Genomic DNA, 17,715 nt, shown 5'->3' with positions numbered 1-17,715 from the left:
CCTTAGAAGAAAGAAATTCTATACTTTCTATTGGGTGTATAACTTGAAAATGCTAAATACGCAACAGATTGCGTATATTTCATAATGACAACGCTCAGCTACATGTTTGCAATACCTGTTAAAAAGTATTTGGAATGAAGTGGTTGGGAAGTTTTGCCTCACCCGTTTTGTAGTCCAGACCATGTCCCGCCCGGCTAATATTTGTTTCGATCGGTGCAGAACGCTCTCGCTGGTATATGCTTCCCTTTGGAACAGAGTATGCGAACTTGTCATGATTCATTCTTGGCCTCAAAAGATGAGCAGTTCTTTTGGCTCGTAGTCGATATGTTGCCAGAGAGACGGAAAAATATCATAGCTAACAATGGCCAATGGTTGCTCTGTAATTCGTTTCGAAAATAATGCGTTTTTTTTTAAAGAACAATCGGACTAATATTCCTCTACATGTCTTGATACTATACTTAAACCATAGATAAATACACATAGATCGGAAACTCTGCTGTCAAAGACCGATCTTTGTGAAAAAACTTTGTATCAGGAACAAGTTCTCAAATTTCATCAGAACACATTCCATTGCAGTACCGATGCGAATCAATAGAGTTGGATAACCTACTGTCACCAATGATCACCTTCGCACTCTTCTGTACGCTGTAGAGAAGCTCCAAAATAGACTTTGAAGTACCGGCTCATACATGGGAGTTGTATTTAATTTTCAGTCGGATATATATGGTGTCAATAGTGAGGAGATCAGATGGAGTGAAGTAATTCCTACTCCGTTTCAGAAATCCGAGACACTTGAATGCTTCTTTCGACACTTGAAAAATGTGTTTAGACATTGTATTCTCATGAGCGTCTGATTTTATAATATTTACACCATCCATAAATACAGATGAAGCGACATGGTCTGTCGTTCGTTTTAATGTCAACATGCAACACTGAGTCTTGCGAGCGTTGAAAGCGTCCCTATTCGCACGACCCCATTCAGAGATTGTCAGAAGGTCCCCATTAAGGAAATCATTCATGTTTTGTCTCATAGCCCCAATCTCCGATAGGCTTGGTCTTGGTAATTGAATGAATATGATTGGCAAATGTTGCTGTCATATGCAAAAGAATAGATAGGGTTGGATGTTTGACGTATGTAGATGGTCGTTTAGAAAAATAAGAAATAGAGTAGGAGAAAGAACGGAGCCTTGCGGAACTCCTGAATTTATCTTGAACTCGTTTGATAAGATCCCATCTATAACAACTCGTATAGTGCATTCTCTGAAAAAGCTCGATATAAATCAAGAGAAGTTAATACCGACACCAAAAGCAATAAGTTTTCAAAAAAGTGCACCATGCCACACTCTAACAAACGCCTTGGAAATATGCACTTTACTTTCGCCAACACGGTGAATGAAACGACACCATTTTTCCCATAGGAAGGCTAGCAAATCTGCCGTTGAGCGTCGTTAAGTAAATTGTTGGTCTCCAAATATTTAACCAGGTGTTAGTTTATCATACTTTCCATAACTTTGGAAAGTGCAGAACAAATTGTTATTGGACGGTAATTTTCAGGGTTATTAGCCTCTCTCTCTTTAGGAATTGGCATGACATTAGCAACCTTCCAACATACAGGAAATACGCCGGTACGGTATGAAATGCTGAAAAGGTTAGCTTAAGAGATGTGCTAACGTCGAAGAGCACTGCTTCAAGAGCAATATGCCATCTAACCCAGGAGTCTTATGGGTCGATTATGGATGGCAACCGAACTTCAGTTGCGTTGACAGTTGCCTAAATGGTATTACAGATGGTAACTGGCAGCATAATTTGGGATTGCCCTGAAGTTTGGTTGCCATCCATAATCTACCCATTATTTACTTTGAGATCCGATAGAAAGAATATATTTGCCATAGGCACTTTCGATTTCCGGCAGTGGTTGATCACTTTCCGGCAAGTGAGAATTAATTGCGAATAATTTAGCTAAAATGTTAGCTTTATCGACCGGGTCAGTGAATGTTTGGTCATCCTTTAAAAGCGTCAGAATTGAGAAACAGTTTCTGCGTTTTGGTTATTGCGCCAAGTCCTGAATGCTACATCTCTGGATCTGATTGCAATTTTGCACGTCTAATTAAACCAAGAATTTTGTCTAGGTCTAATCGAGCATTTCTTTGATGGAATGAAAGTCTTCATTCCCAACATGATTATTTTCGAAAACATTTTAGCCATGGAACTGACATTATTGTCTATGAAACTATATTTACTATATTAAAATGCCGAAATAAATCGTTGACCTCAGTTCAACGAGCCTGAAACTGTTTGCGAAGTTTCAAGAGCGAAAAGGAAGCGGAAATGGTGAAATGATCCGAATTACCGAGAGGTGCAAGAACATCCACTTCATACATTTCAGGGTGTGAGGTGAGAAAAAGAACTTCAACACATGAAAGACGTAAACGTTGGTGTATATCAGATAATATTTCTATTTGTATACCCATCACCATGATTGGCAAGGGTATTCTAAATTTTTCATTTGCGACTTCATAAAGTATATATATTCTGGATCGTTATAGAAAGCGTAGTCGATATAGCCATGTCCGTCTGTATGTTGAAATCAATTTTCCGTAGCCCCCAAATAACTTAAAAAACATGATTGATACATCAATATAATGGATATGGCTGAGATATAAGGAAAAAACCGGGACAACCTCAATTTTTGGCCTATTTTTGTCTATATCTGAATTACTAATTAATATAGACAATATATGTATGTAGATATCTAATGATAGATATTTCAAAGTCCATTGCAACGATGTATATAAGGCTATAGTAAGTTGGAACCATAATGGGTCAAAATCGGAAAAAAATATTTTTTAACCCGAATTTTTTTTTCAGCAAAAAAATTTTTTTTGTCATAACTTTTTTCACTAATAAATTCAAAAAAAATTAAAAATTTTTTTTTTTAAAACAATTTAGAAAAAAAAAATTTTAAATTTTGTTTACCTAAAAAAAATTAAAAATTGTATTTTAAAATATAATTTGGTGAAGCCTAATTGTTTTAGTTTCGAATGTATTTGTAGAAATTTTTAATTCAAAATTAAGATTGAAATTAGAAATTTTAATTGGGAATTAATTTGAACCTTTGGTACATACATATATACTTAAAAATTATTGTTATGAAATAAATATACAGGCCTGTCACACATTTCGTTCGGAATGGTATCAATACCGTAGTTTTTATTCCGATCGATTTCAGATTCTCGATTTTATCGATTTTAGATTCTTCAGATTCCTTGTAATTTGTTAATTCCAAAAATATTTAATAATTCTGTATTTCAGATTTTAATTTGACAGCGTTTTTTTATATTAAAACAAAAGTGAAGTTTTTGGTATAGAAATTGATTAAAATTTAAAGAAAAACAAATAATTACAAAGAAATATCAATTCCACTTTGAAAACTGAAAGTGGTTTCATTCCGAAAGAAATTTTCGTTTTACTTTTTGTGAAGAAGCAAATTACGGAATTAATTACACTTTCGATCGGAATAGAATTCAGTGACGAGCCTGATAATATTGATTTTATGTTTAATATGTCAAATATTAAAGGAAAACTATTCCTATGTAAATTCACCTAAGGATAGCAAATTTTTAGATTTTAATGAGAAAATAATGAGACAACAAACTGGAAAAGTTATTATTTTCAATTTTAATTTTCTCAATATTTTATTAAACTTTTTGGTTGCTTCTTAGTTTATATTAATTATTCATAAAAATAGTAATAATTTAAAGTAAATTAATTATTATTTGTTCAATTACTTTTAATCGTTTTAATTATTAGCAAACATTCTCGAATATTAACAAAAATAGCTACTGTGTTTTATTCAATAAAAAAATTGATTAATTTTTGTGTGTTTAATTTAAAATATTTTTTTAAACTAATTTAACAAAAAATTATGTTTATAAAACAAATTTAATATTAATTAAAAGAAAACAATGAGTTTGCAATAAATAACTATTTGTTGCAATTAAGTTCATAAAAAAATTTAAAATATTAAAAGAGAAGTGAAAATTATTTAACAGAAAATACATAAATAGAGTTAATATAAGAAAAGGCAACAATTTATCTAGTATATACAGTATAAGAAAATGGAATACACACAAAATATATATAAAAAAAATATATAAAAATATATAGTATATCTACATAAATATATTTTACCTAGGTTAGTTGATCTCTAAATAATACCATGATAATTAAAATAAATAAATAATAAACAAAATTACCAGAGAATTGTGTTTTATTTTAACCAGAGCTATAAATGTTTGTATATTAACTTATAAGTTTGAAGTGAAATTTTAAAATTCAAACCACTTACCCGGTACAAAACGTCCCCAACTTTCGGTGGCACATGCCACAACAAACGGTGTGGCATACATATAAATAAAAAGTATCATTATAATCGCCTTGCCGTGAGTCATTTTACCCTCCAATGGCCGTGTTATAACATTATAGCGATCATAGGCTATAAAAGCATTAGTGGTGGAAGCTCCTATGCCCGTGTACGAGCCCACAATGCCAAATATCTGACAGCCCATGTTTCCTAATGCAAAGCCACGCTTAAAACTGTTATAAATGAATATCGGGGTTTTGGCCATCATAAAGAAATCGCACAGAGCTAAATTTACCACCAACATGTTGGAGGGAGTGCGCAATGATTTGGCTCTAAAGGAATATTCCAAAAAATTAGTTTAAAAAAGTAAATTATAATAAAATTTCAATCACTTACGCTGTGAAAACCCATATGACCAGACCATTGCCAGTTAATGATAATATGGTAAAGAATATGTATAGCATGGCTAAAAGATAATGCATAGACTCAGGAGGCTCTTGGTATTGCAGCCAATGTTCGGGTATATGACGTATTTCATCTGGTGGCACATCCCAGCCCAATAATCGTCCTTCGGCCGATAGTCTGAAATTTAAAACAGAATTAAATTTATGTATATTACTTGGAATAGACGGTGATAGAAGTGGTTGGTAGAAGTGGTAGTTCCTGCGCACAAACAGTCAATTAGAGTCGAAAGATCACACCACTCCACTATAGGTAATTTCAGCCATTTTTGAGGCAAAAAGTCATGTTTTGCACTTTCAAGAATGCATTTTTTGTTGTTGGTATTTGATAAAGAAAACATTAAAGCAAATAACGGCAAGTTTTGTTTTTGTAAAAAATTAATGGCGACTGCTTAGCAAGTGGTCAAAGTCACTGTATGTGAGCAAAGTGTTGAATGCAGTATATAAGTGCAATTAGGTCGAATTTTTAAGTTTATTTAAATAGTTAAAAACAAACATATGTAAATTAAAATTAAATATGGAAAAAGAAGTGTAGTAAGTGCTTAATTTTAAAATTTTTTCTAAAAGATGAATTTTGGATAAGCCTTTAAAAAGTTGGCCGAATTTGGTCGGGTTTAAACAATCAGAAACGTGTTAAATGAAGAATTTTGTGTTTAATTGTCAATTTCATGTTGCGATTTTTTGTGTTTTTTGAGAAATATAATTTTTTGTAGCAGCCTCCGCTTGCAAAATAGCGAAGTTTGGTTGGACGAGCAAAATAAGAGTGGAAGGAATGATGCTGTTTACAATTTTATTGTTGGTAAAGTTGAATGCGGCAATGTTTTGAATGCAGAATCGGATTATGTGAAGCAAAAAGTGCGAATTTCTTGTAAGAATATCTCAGTTAGATGGGAGAGTTCCCGCCTTATTGTCTCCGCCATTTTGAATCTGAAAAATTTTACCTCAGATATGAAATCAGCAATCTTGAATACCCCTCTATACCGATTTCCATGTAAATCCGAAGACGTTTTAAAATTTACGACGCCATATTGGATCCGCCATTTTGAATATGAAAAATTTAACATCAGATTCGAAATCAGCAATCTTGAATACCCCCATATACCGATTTTCATGCAAATCAGAAGACATTTTAAAATTTACGCCGCCATATTGGATCCGCCATTTAGAATCTGAAAAATTTTACAACAGATTCGAAGTGCAATCGTACAATGTAGCGTAATTTGCATCGTAATAAGTGCTAATGTGAAAGGTTAATACCTGCCACATTAGATCTAGCCGATAGCTGTAGGATATCTCAATAGGTCATTAAATATAGACCCAGATACCTCTCCAAGGTATCCAAACATTTGTGTCTCTTTACAACTATTTTTTCATGTCCTTTTACCCGTTTACTATTTTTTCATGTCCTTGCAGCTGTTACAGTGGTCGTTGAAGGGGAGCCCTAGCACCCAATGCCCCGTTAATACTGCCAGCAATCTTGATAGATTGCTTTTAACACAGATTATAAGTTGGAATAGCTACGAAGGATCTACTTGCAGGGTTTTGCATGAGGGTGTGTTAAGTGATAGCTTTATAACGAAGAGTGGTAAGGCAAGGGTGTGCTCTGTCACCACTGCTATTTATAAATGTGATGGATGTTATATTTGATGCCGTTGAAAACAGTGTCTGAATGACTCAATTAGGGAATGTACAATATATTAGCACATCTAGAGTATGCAGACGACGTAGTCCTTCTATCCAATAAAAATTTAGATATGCAACCCCTCATAACTTCCGTTACTGATGAATCAATTAAAGTAGGACTAAAATGATTTTTTTTTAAACAAACACATACTGCGAATCGTTGCGCTTGTCTGCAGAAACACTCAGATTCTCCGGCAGGAATCGAACCCGCAATCCTTGGATTGATAGTCCAGCACACTATCGTCTAGTCTATCGGGGAACCCAAATGAGAATTAATGCCGTAAACACATCTCAGTTTGCAGTTAATATCTAGGCACCATTATATATAAGTAGTACAATCAGGCTTATCATGTAAGGCGTAGGCGTTTTACGACAACGACAGTTTCGTACTGGTTGAATAATTTCTTTAATCTAGTACGAAAATGCCGTTGTCGTAAAACGACTACGCCTTACATTATAAGGCTGAATACTTGACGTAGAAAGCCGACTGAAAAAAGGTAAGGACAGCTATGCAATGTTGTGTTAAGTGTGGAAGTCAAACACAATCAGCGTTGCAACGAACTAAGAATATTTGACATGGTTCCTCACAAGGGAAATAGTTCAAAAATTGCAGACATTCATCAATAGATGTCTTCGCAGTATTTTAAGAATATGGTGTCCTCAAAGAATTACGAACGACAATTTGCTATTAAGGACTAACCAGAGAAAGGTTGAAAGTGAAATAAAGAAGCGTAAATATAGTTGGCTGGGTCACACTCTATGAAAAAAACAGTCTGAAAAAACCCGGGTATCCCACACGATTTAAATAAGTCCCTAGTCGACCTATATCTTCATATAGGAAGCTGGAACGCTTAAAAGACTTCACGATATGAGTTTTAATTGCTACTCCACCAGTAACGAAGAGTTTTAATGGTCTCCACCAGGGTTTATCAAATTAAGAGACACATGGTTGGTGCAAACGACGTAAAACAGGGACCGTTATACGAAGCCTTACATCACACACGTGCCAGAGTGGGACGCAAAATTGTCGAAGGCAAAAAAACTAAAACGGACCTGATTTCACCTAAAAAATAATTACAATGACGCGCGAGTTGTTACCCAGACCTACGACTGATGGAATTTTGTAAACAATAAACAGCTGTTACGAACAAAATCAACTATTGTGAATGAAAAGTTAATGGGAATATCACGATAGCAATTTTCCCTTCGAGGGAAATAGATATTCCATGGAAACATAAATTTCACATGTTTTCACGATAGGGGTGATTAAAGTAGAACAGCATTTGTTAGAAATATAGAACTGCTTTATCCATATCGGCTTTCGAATTCATTTGATTTGGAATTGATTGTGGATATTATCATCAGGTTCCTTAACTTGACTAGGGAATTCATCTCGCTCCAGTCAAAAAGAAATAAATTTTATGGAACAGGACAAGCAAAAAAGATCTAGATTTGTAATGTCTATAAACTGTGTCTTACAAGTAAGGATAAGATCCGCAAACCCCTCATTATGGAATGTTAGGTTTAAGTGATAGTGGCTTAAATCATAGTTCACTTGGATCCAAGTGTAGGTTCCGTTGTGATACCTTGTGTCCATCGCACCATTTGTCCTATGTTTCTTAGAAGCCGTCATTCTCTAGCCATCCTGTTTGTCAATAACTATTTTTTGACCATGAATTCTACGTCTCAGATTTCCAAATGCTGGACAGTGATAGAGAAGAAGAATTTCTTCCTCGTCATTACAACTTCAAAAGAAGTCGTAGTAAGAGATTCCCAACCATTGAGCATGGATACCTAGAGGCCAGAGTACAGTAATGAACGCTTTGAGGTTTCTTATGTGGATTCTAATTAGATTTATTGCAAATCGTGTCCTCTGAATATTCATATTGGGATAGATTTCTTGTTTGCCACTTAAATGAAATTTGTATGAAATCAGTTGTTTATTCCTAAAAACGGGAATGCAAATTTATGGTAGTGCCGCCTCTAACAAAGGTTCAGCTTGGTTATTGCCTTCTATGTCCCCGTATCCAAGAACTCATAGCAGGGTAATCGAATGAATGTATCGCCTCATCATGGAAGCAGATTTTGAAACATTTTGGGTGTGAATCCCTACTTTAATAAGGAAATGTGAAAACTCTCAATGGTGGTTGTTTTCACATAAAGCGAAGACCTTCAATTTCTGAAAAATTCACCCGAGGCAAATATGGTGTCTCATCAAAGTCTCATATGTTCTGATAATGAATCGGAATCAGTGATATTGGCTGAATTTGATATTATTCTGCTAGCGGGACTCAATACTGTGTCGGATATCAGAGCTTATTGGCTACTGAGGATTAACTCATGCTGTTTTAAGTTATCTTATATTCTTACTAGGTGCAGGGACACGAGGCTTGTCTTCATTCTGAAGGGTTTTAGACCAATTAGTATATCAAATTTTCTTTAAAAAGCATTTAAATGGATCCTGGACTACTTTATTTGTTCTCTATTACCCCACTTGGGGGCATTTGGCTTCCACAAAGCATCTTCATCTTATACGAATTGTTGCAGTTGTTTTTCGCGTATTTCCCATATAGATTGCACTGTCCTAGTTATTGGAGTATCGTGCATTTCCATGTACGATGTTGCCATTAGATCCATTGTTATTTTTTTGTATCAGTTTAAACGATTGTTGTTCCAGCTAAGTAGATGATTGGTCTGCTGTAGCGGGTCGTCTGATACATGTATGATGTTGCTCCATAAGGATCCAATCTATTGTTATTATTGCCTTGTGTCAGTTTCGTTAATCGGTTATTGTTCAAGCTAAGTAGATGTTTGGTCTGTTGTAGCTGGTCTAGGATAATGGGTCTGCCATCTGTCGTTGCCTAGAAACAACGCCCTCTGTGTATTTGGTGTAGTGGTGGGGAAGCTTGCTGATCTTTGATTCCTACCTATTTTTCTCCCAGGGGGTGGCGGGCTGCCTGACCTTTTCCATGATGTTATCCTCTTTTCCAGATGCAGTAGTGGTCAGGGGGCTTCTTGGATGAATTGTTTAGAGGGAGGTTAATTTTAAAACCTCGAAAACCATTATTTAAATTTGTTCGTCCTCTGCCAGGGATCGAACATGGGGTGCGTGGTTTTGTAGGTAGCACTTTAACAACTACACCATGCCGCCACTTGTTCCTGGACTATTATCTGGGTAAAATGATTGACCAAAATCTATTATCTTCACATTAAAGGTAATTGAGTAGTATCAGCTCAACATGAGCTACATAATATCTAACTTAGAGAAATCTACACTGGTATGCCTATAAACTGCGACTTACAAGAGGAGGACAAGACCCACAAAACAATCAACAGGGAAGCGATTTGGTGAAAACTTAGCAGACTCTTCTGAAAACATTTGGATGCGAAAACAATCTTTAATTATGATTGCTGAAAACTTTCAATGGTGTTTGGACTTTGTCAAGCGAAGAGTATCTAGAGATTCAACTTGACCTTAAATTTCTGTATAATTTCTGCAAATTTGCCGTCTGGTCAGAGTCTGATGATGAATCGGAAATTGTGAATATCCTTTGAAAGATTACGAACAAGTAAGTGCTAGTATAAGTCAATACTGTATTAGATTCCATTTCTATTCTATTGTATTAGATTCCATCTATATTCTAGATAGCTGCAAGGATACAAGGGTTGGCTTCCTTCCGAAAACGAAACAAACGCCGAAGAGTTTTCGACCAATTAGTCTATCAACTTTTCTTTTGAAAATACTGTAATTGATCCTGAAACTACCTATATGTAGTTTCAGGATCAATTCTTCTCTTTATACTGAAGACACCCAGTTTTATAATTTTGTCCAGGATTGAAACCACATTGAATAGGGCAATCGTAGCAATAGTTTTAACAATTATTTCACTTTAAATAGTTCGTTTTTGTTAATTCACACCGTGCAACACTATTACTTCCCTATCACAAACATTTTTACTCACCTTGGCTCTGGTCGTAATACAGTCGTGACATTTCGATAAGGATTTGCCGGACTGTATGTTAAATTTGCCATAATTTAACCGCTAACAGCAAAATAAAAACATGCACTACCGTTTAATTTTCGTATTTGTTTGGCGTAATTATTTAAGTGTCCACTTTCTAATACCGGTCATTTGCGACAAATTTCTGTGTTTACCAAGTGAAAGGTTTTTATACTTGAAATTTGTGATGAGATTTCTTATTATTTCTAATGAAAACGTGTTAAATTAATAGGTACACACAAACATATGTATTTCTATGTACATATTATGTACTATGTACATTACTTACTTAGTAGTCAAAGAATTAGATTAACCACTGATACCAAATGTTTAATACTGGATTTTTCTACTGTGCACTATAGGAAATTTTACCACCTTCTTTGGTTAAAATTCAAAATTAAATTTTTTGCAAAATTTATATTTTTCTGCTTAATATTACAAAAACATTACAAATTAAATTAATCTATTAACATTTTTCGATAATATTGCTTTACAGTTTCTAAAGGGTCTTCGAATTAGGACTTCCGAACTTTGACAGTTGATAGCGGCCATATTGTTGAAGCTACATTTGTAGAATTGGCTGTCAATTATTCAATTTGTTTTGGCAAATTTGCCCATTTTAACGGTGATTTCTACAGCCCATTTCTACAGGAAACGTTAACAAACATGAGATCCAAAAGCATCCAATGCATCCGGAAAAAGTCACTCTTTGGGCTGGTGGCGTTATCGGTCCATATTTCTTTGAGATCGACGTTGGCCAGGCCATCATCATAAACTTCTTTTGGCCTGATTTGGATGCTACGAAATGTGGTTTCAACAGGACGGCGCTAAGTGTCACACAGCTCATTCCATATTGGACATTCACAACGAGCGATTTAAGGGTCATCTCACTTGGAGGTGATGTTAACTGGGCACCTAGATCGTGCGTTTTGACCTGGTTAGACTTTTTCTTGTGAGGTTTTCTTAAGTCACATGTCTTAAGAAAACCTCAAGGACAACATAATCCATGTCATCGGTCAAATTCAGTCTGCTTTATGCGCCAGAGTCATGGAAAATTGGACATTTCGGATGCACAATGTTATATTAATGGCATCGATAGGACTTTCAAACGAATAAACAATGTCTTATTTAAATTTTTAAGATAGGAAGAGCTTAATGAAAGAAAAAGTGCCGCTGAAGCACACCAATTGCTCACCAAAGCTTATGGTGAATGTGTTCCATCGGTTTCAATGTGTTTGAGATTATTTGTGCGATTTTGTGGTGATTTTGACACGTAAGACAAATATCGCCTAGGACAACCATGAAAGTTGGAAAACCAAGAATTGAAGGTATTACTCAACAGTAGCTTGCAAAATCATTGGGAGTTACTCAAGCAGCAATTCATTCAAAAGCAGGGAAATTTACCATACGATTTGATGCCAAAAGACCTTGAAAGTCGATTTTGCATGTCCGAAATGATGCCCAGGACAGCCATGAATGTTTGAAGACCAAGAATTGGAGGCATTACACAACAGTAGTTTGCAAAACCATTTGGGAGCTACTCAAGCAGCAATTCATCCAAAAGCAGGGAAATTTACCATGCGATTTGAAGCCAAGAGTCCTTGGAAGGCGATTTTGAATATCCGAAATGATGCTTGAATAGAGCGCTATAAAAGAAAATCATTTTTGCACCGAATCATTACTTCTGATGAAAAATGGATCATTTACGATAACCTGAAGCGTAAGAGATCTTATGTGAAGCTCGACCAACCAACCGAATGGACACCAAAGCCAAATATCCATCGCAATAAGGTAATTCTCTGTATTTGTTGGGAGCAATGGGGTCCTGCTGAGCTTCTGAAATTTGGCCAGACCATCAGAGGGAACCTGTACCGAATGCAGTTGATTGGTTTGAAGAGAGCTTTTGCCGAAAAACTCACAGAATATGCGGCTAGACATGAAACCGTAATATTCCATCATGACAACTCTCGGTTACATGTTGCAATACCTTTTAAAAAGTATTTACTTCCGCGTTATAGTCCAGACCGTTCCCCTTACGACCACTATTTGTTTCGATCGATGGCGAACGCCCTCTCTGGGATACGATTCATTTCAGAACAGAGTATCTTTTGCATTATAGTCCAGACCTTGCCCGCCCGAATACTATTTGTTTCGATCGATGCAGAACGCTCTCTCTGGGATATGCTTCACTTTGGAACATAGCATCCGATATTGGCTTGATTCGTTCTTTTTGCTCGGAATTTATATGTTACCAGAAAGATGGGAAGAAGTCATAGCTAACAATGACCAATTCTTTTAATAAATTTCTATTGTACAAATGTTTCAAAATAAAAGCTAAAAATTTTAAAAGATTCCGAAACATTTTTATACCCTTTACCTTCGTGAGAAGGGTATATCGTCCCCTTAATAAAACAATAGTGTATAATTTGTTTGCCATTTTGAAATAATGGAGTTTAAAATTTTTGTGTTAGTAGACATCTAGAGCAAAAGTAATATTTGAATTGATCTTTTGACCCACTTTGTGGAAGTAGAATTTCACCAAATTTTTACCACATATAGAATCAGTTATATAGATTCGTATTATGCAATAAACAAATAATGGTGTATATGCTTATACACTATTGTTTTATTGAGGGGACGATATATAAGTTTGTCATTCCGTTTGTAAGTATGTATATATATTCAGGATCCTTATAGATAGCGGAGCCGATTAAGTCATTTCCGTCTATCTGTCTGTCTGTTGAAATCAACTTTCCGAAGCCCCCAAATAACTTACATACGCGATTCATACATCAATATCTCCGAGAAAATCGGTCCGCAATATAAGGATATAAGGAAAAAACCAGGACAACCTCGATTTTTGACCTATATCTGGATTACTAAGTCATTAATATAGACAATATGGATATCTAATCACAGATATTTCAAAGACCTTTGCAACGACGTATATAAGACCGTAGTAAGTTGGACCTACAATGGGTCAAAATCGGAAAAAATATTTTTAATCCGAATTTTTTTTTCACCAGAAGTTTTTTTTCGCTAAATATTAAAAAAAAATTTTTAAAATTTAAAAAATTAAAAAAACAATTCGAAAAAATGTTTGTTCCAAAAAAATTAAAAAACTGGAAAAAAATAAATTTTGTTTACCTAAAAATATTTTTATTTTGAATTATAATTTGGTGAAGGGTAATTAAGATTCGGCATAGCCGAATACAGCTCTCTTACTTGTTTTTTCTTAAAAAATTTTATTAGTGAAAAAATATAAATACGATTTTGAAAAATAGGTCGCAAATCGTGTTTTTTTGTTTATATCTCAGCTATTTGTTCAACAATTTTCCCGAATTTAAATAGCAAACGAACCGAACTTTTCGCTCCTGTGCTTGCCATTTATGGTGAGGGTATGAAAATGTTTTCTGTTATTTTCGAGAATTAGTGTATTAAATCAATGTAATTAATTATGGCCACAAAAATAGATGCAATTTCCTATAGTGCTGTGTAGAGGATTAGCGAAAATACTTGTACTTGTACTTTGATTTTAGATATTTTGCTATTTATTTTTAACAATTCTATGGTTTGATTTAGTTTGTTTTGGGAGAAATGTTCTTGAGCTAGTTTCTGTTAAACAGGAGCGTATTAAAATAAAATTAGTTATTTCTATACTAGTCTTAGAAAGTCATTGCCATCTACTGTAACATCATTCGCTAGTTATTTCGCTAGTATAAATATACACATTTTAGTAGAAGAGTGACTTTTAATTTTAGGAAACTTTTATCTTTAACTTATTAGGGGTTAGAACATTACATATTTTTGCGTTTAATAAATCTATTAAAATCTAGTTAGTTCGTCTTTTAAACGAGTTTCAAAATCTAAATCCTTCAGGCTCAAATTCATTGAGGAATTTTTCTTTTGTATTCACAAAAACCCCCCATACTTTTACGTCTCTGCTTTAAGAATTTAAATTTATATCTTAATCAGATTAACAAAATAAAAGTCAAGTCTAAATACTAAACCGTTTCGTTCTTTTAGTATTGAAATGCCTACAATATGCTTATTCAGATTTAATTTCGCTACATTAATGTTGAACGTGTTTTCAGTTTTGGATTTGTCTTGATACAAATTAAACACGTGACTTTTAACAAGTAAGAGAGCTATATTCGGTTGTGCCGAATCTTATATACTCTTCACCAAATTATACTTCAAAATACAAATTTTAAATATTTTTAAGGTAAACAAAATTAATTTGTTTTTCCAAAGTTTTTTTTTTAATTTTTTGGAAAAAAACATTTTTCGAATTGTTATTTTAAATTTTTGAAAAAAATTTTTTGATTTTAATTTTTTTTACTATGGTCTTATATACGTCGTTACAAAGGTCTTTGAAATATCTATCATTAGATATCCATATTCTCTATATTAATGACTTACCCCCATTTTCTCAATATCTGGTTATCGTTTTTCGTAACGATAAACCTCCAATTAACATTTTTTTTGTATGAGAACTGTCAGTTTATCGTCATGATAAAAAATAACCAGAGATTGAGAAAATGGGGGTTAGTAATACAGATATAGGTAAAAAATCGAGGTTGTCCTGGTTTTTTCCTCATATCTCAGCTATTTGCGGACCGATTTTGCTGATTTTAAATAGGAAACTTCTCGAAAGCATGTCTGACAGAATTATTGAAGATTTGGATCCCAAAGATATTTGGGGTATTCAGAAAATTGATTTCAACATACAGACAGACGGACATGGCTTAATCGACTCCGCTATCTATAAGAAACCAGAATATATATACTTTACAGGGTCGTGAAATTATATTGTGGAAATTACAAACGGAATGACAAACTTATATGTACCCTTCTCACGAAGGTGAAGGGTATTAAAATAGAGAAACAGATTATTCAAAGTGAATAATTTGCCAGTTCTGATAAATGCAATTTCTGAATTGAAAGATATTTCAATGGTAATACCGTACTTATAATAAATTTAAGAATTGATTCTAATTTTAACAAAAAACTGATATAATAGGGGTCAAAGCTTTGAATAGTTATATCTTAACCCTCATTGGAAGAAAACTAACACATAACATAACAATTTAACATGGCGATGAGGGAGTAAATCGTGACCTTTTTGGGCACTTTGTGACATGTGATAGCTACTCTATTTTGGATATTATAATACTGAACAGATTTCTTTAAAATTCATTGACTAATTGTCAACTTATTGTCATAATTGGTGAGATAACTATGCCCTCTTTTCACATGTGACCGAACTACACCATTTCCAATAGTATTTCAGAAAATTTCAATTGAATTTCACAAATTTCCAATTATATTTCAGAATTTTTCATTTATATTTCAGAATTTTCAAATTATATTTCAGAAATTTCCAATTATATTTCAGAATATTCTAATTGAATTTCAGAATATTTCAATTATATTTAAGAATTTTCAATTTACATATATTTCAGAAATTTCTAATTGTATTTTAGAAATTTCCAATTATATTTCAGAATATTTTAATTGAATTTCAGAATATTCCAATTATATTTCAGAATTTTCAATTTATATTTTAGAAATTTCGAATTGTATTTCAGAAATTTCCATTTGTATTTCAGAAAATTCTAATAGCAGTACCAATGAAAATTTCTGAAATACAAATAGAAATTTCTGAAATACAATTGGAAAATTCTGAACTACAATTGGAAACTTTTTAAGTATAAATTAAAAATTCTGAAATACAAATGGAAATTTATGAAATACAATTGGAAATGGTGTAGTTCGTTTCAAACAATTGACACAACTGTTCCGCAGTGAAAGAATTCCGGATCTTATACATACATAGTTTCAAAAAAGTCCATAGAATTTTTACAATAAATTTAACTTTTAGTCTTTGAAATAAGTTTTCAAGTTCGTTTTCAAAAATGTATTGTACCTTATCAGAATAGAGTGATTTATAGTCGTCTCCATATTAATTTCATTCAGTCACTATGACTGAATTCTTTTTATTTACCTTTAATTACGGTATATCTACACTTTCAAAGGTATGCAGACATATTCTACATAGTACAATCAAACATACATATGGAATACATACTACATCTATTTGCTTTACTTTTGAATTTTGGTACTCAGTCAGTCAGTATGCACTTGTAGTGTTCATTCTTGATAACCTGTTGACTATCATTGTTGCACTCATGTTTATTACTCATAGAAATTCGTGCCATTCGCATTACTCGCCATCCATTCATTGTCCGTACCCAACTGTTTGCTATACAAAAGAATCATTATCGCATGTGGAACAGATTCGTGTTCAGTTAAATTGTACCAAATTAAAGTTTTGAGTTTGTTTAATGTTTCAAATGGTGAATGGACTTTAGTAAATTATTAAAATAGTATGTGCAAACATTTAGAAGTTTTATTAGAATTCATGGTTTGTGAAATACGAGTATTATTTATGCAACAATCTAGAGAATACTTTAAATCAGTGGTGGGCAGAGAGGGTATTATGGATTATATTGAGTGTATGACATAAAAATGCTGGATTTTTTTCCCATCTTTCTGGCAAGATTCGGAGCCAAAAGATCTGCTCATCTTTTGAGGCCAAGATCTAATCAAGCCAATATCGGATACTCTGTTACAAAGTGAAGCGCATCCCAGAGAGAGCGTTGTGCATCGATCGAAACAAATAGTAGTCGGACGGGGTGAGGAAAAACTTCCCAACCACTTCATTCTAAATACTTTTTAACAGATATTGCAACATGCTTCCTTATCCTTAGAGATAACGAACTACCGAAAGAAATGTCAAAACTGTTCAATGAGACAAAGGGATTAGTACTACACCATTTTTCATTGAAATTGAGAACATTATACTCTCATATCTCGTTTTATGAAATAAATATATTTTTGTTGATTTTTTTATGCGATTTTGCTTTGGCTTTTTAATGAAAATTTGAATTTATGCGGTTTTTCAGAATTTTGGAACGAATCATTAGTTTTTATATGAAGTTAGCATCTATCCCATAAAACGAGAACTGAGTGTACATGATATTGAGAAAATTCCAATTGAAATTGAGAATTTCAACTTTAAATTGAGAAAATTCCAAATGAAATTGAGAATTTCCATTTTAAATTGAAAAAATTCCAAATGAAATTGAGAATTTCCATTTTAAATTGAAAAAATTCCAAATGAAATTGAGAAATTCCATTTGAA

At 33.5% G+C, this 17,715-nt stretch overlaps 1 protein-coding gene across 1 annotated transcript in view; it reads right to left on the bottom strand.

Annotated features, from left to right (window-relative positions):
• Positions 1-10,622, bottom strand: part of Rh4 (Rhodopsin 4) — a 28,616-nt gene extending 17,994 nt beyond the window's left edge. The window contains exons 1-3 of the mRNA XM_065502901.1: positions 10,470-10,622; positions 4,760-4,945; positions 4,349-4,695 (exon numbers count right to left, since the gene is read on the bottom strand). Of these exons, the coding sequence (XP_065358973.1) occupies positions 4,349-4,695; positions 4,760-4,945; positions 10,470-10,540 (604 nt within the window). The 5' untranslated portion in view covers positions 10,541-10,622. The remainder of the gene's footprint in view (positions 1-4,348; positions 4,696-4,759; positions 4,946-10,469) is intronic.
• Between the last annotated feature and the right edge of the window lie 7,093 nt (positions 10,623-17,715).

Source organism: Calliphora vicina, chromosome 3, assembly GCF_958450345.1.
Source record: "Calliphora vicina chromosome 3, idCalVici1.1, whole genome shotgun sequence".
Lineage (NCBI taxonomy): Eukaryota > Metazoa > Arthropoda > Insecta > Diptera > Calliphoridae > Calliphora > Calliphora vicina.
The sequence above is the reverse complement of the archived record's forward strand: the minus strand, read 5'-3'. Positions and strand labels throughout refer to the sequence as shown.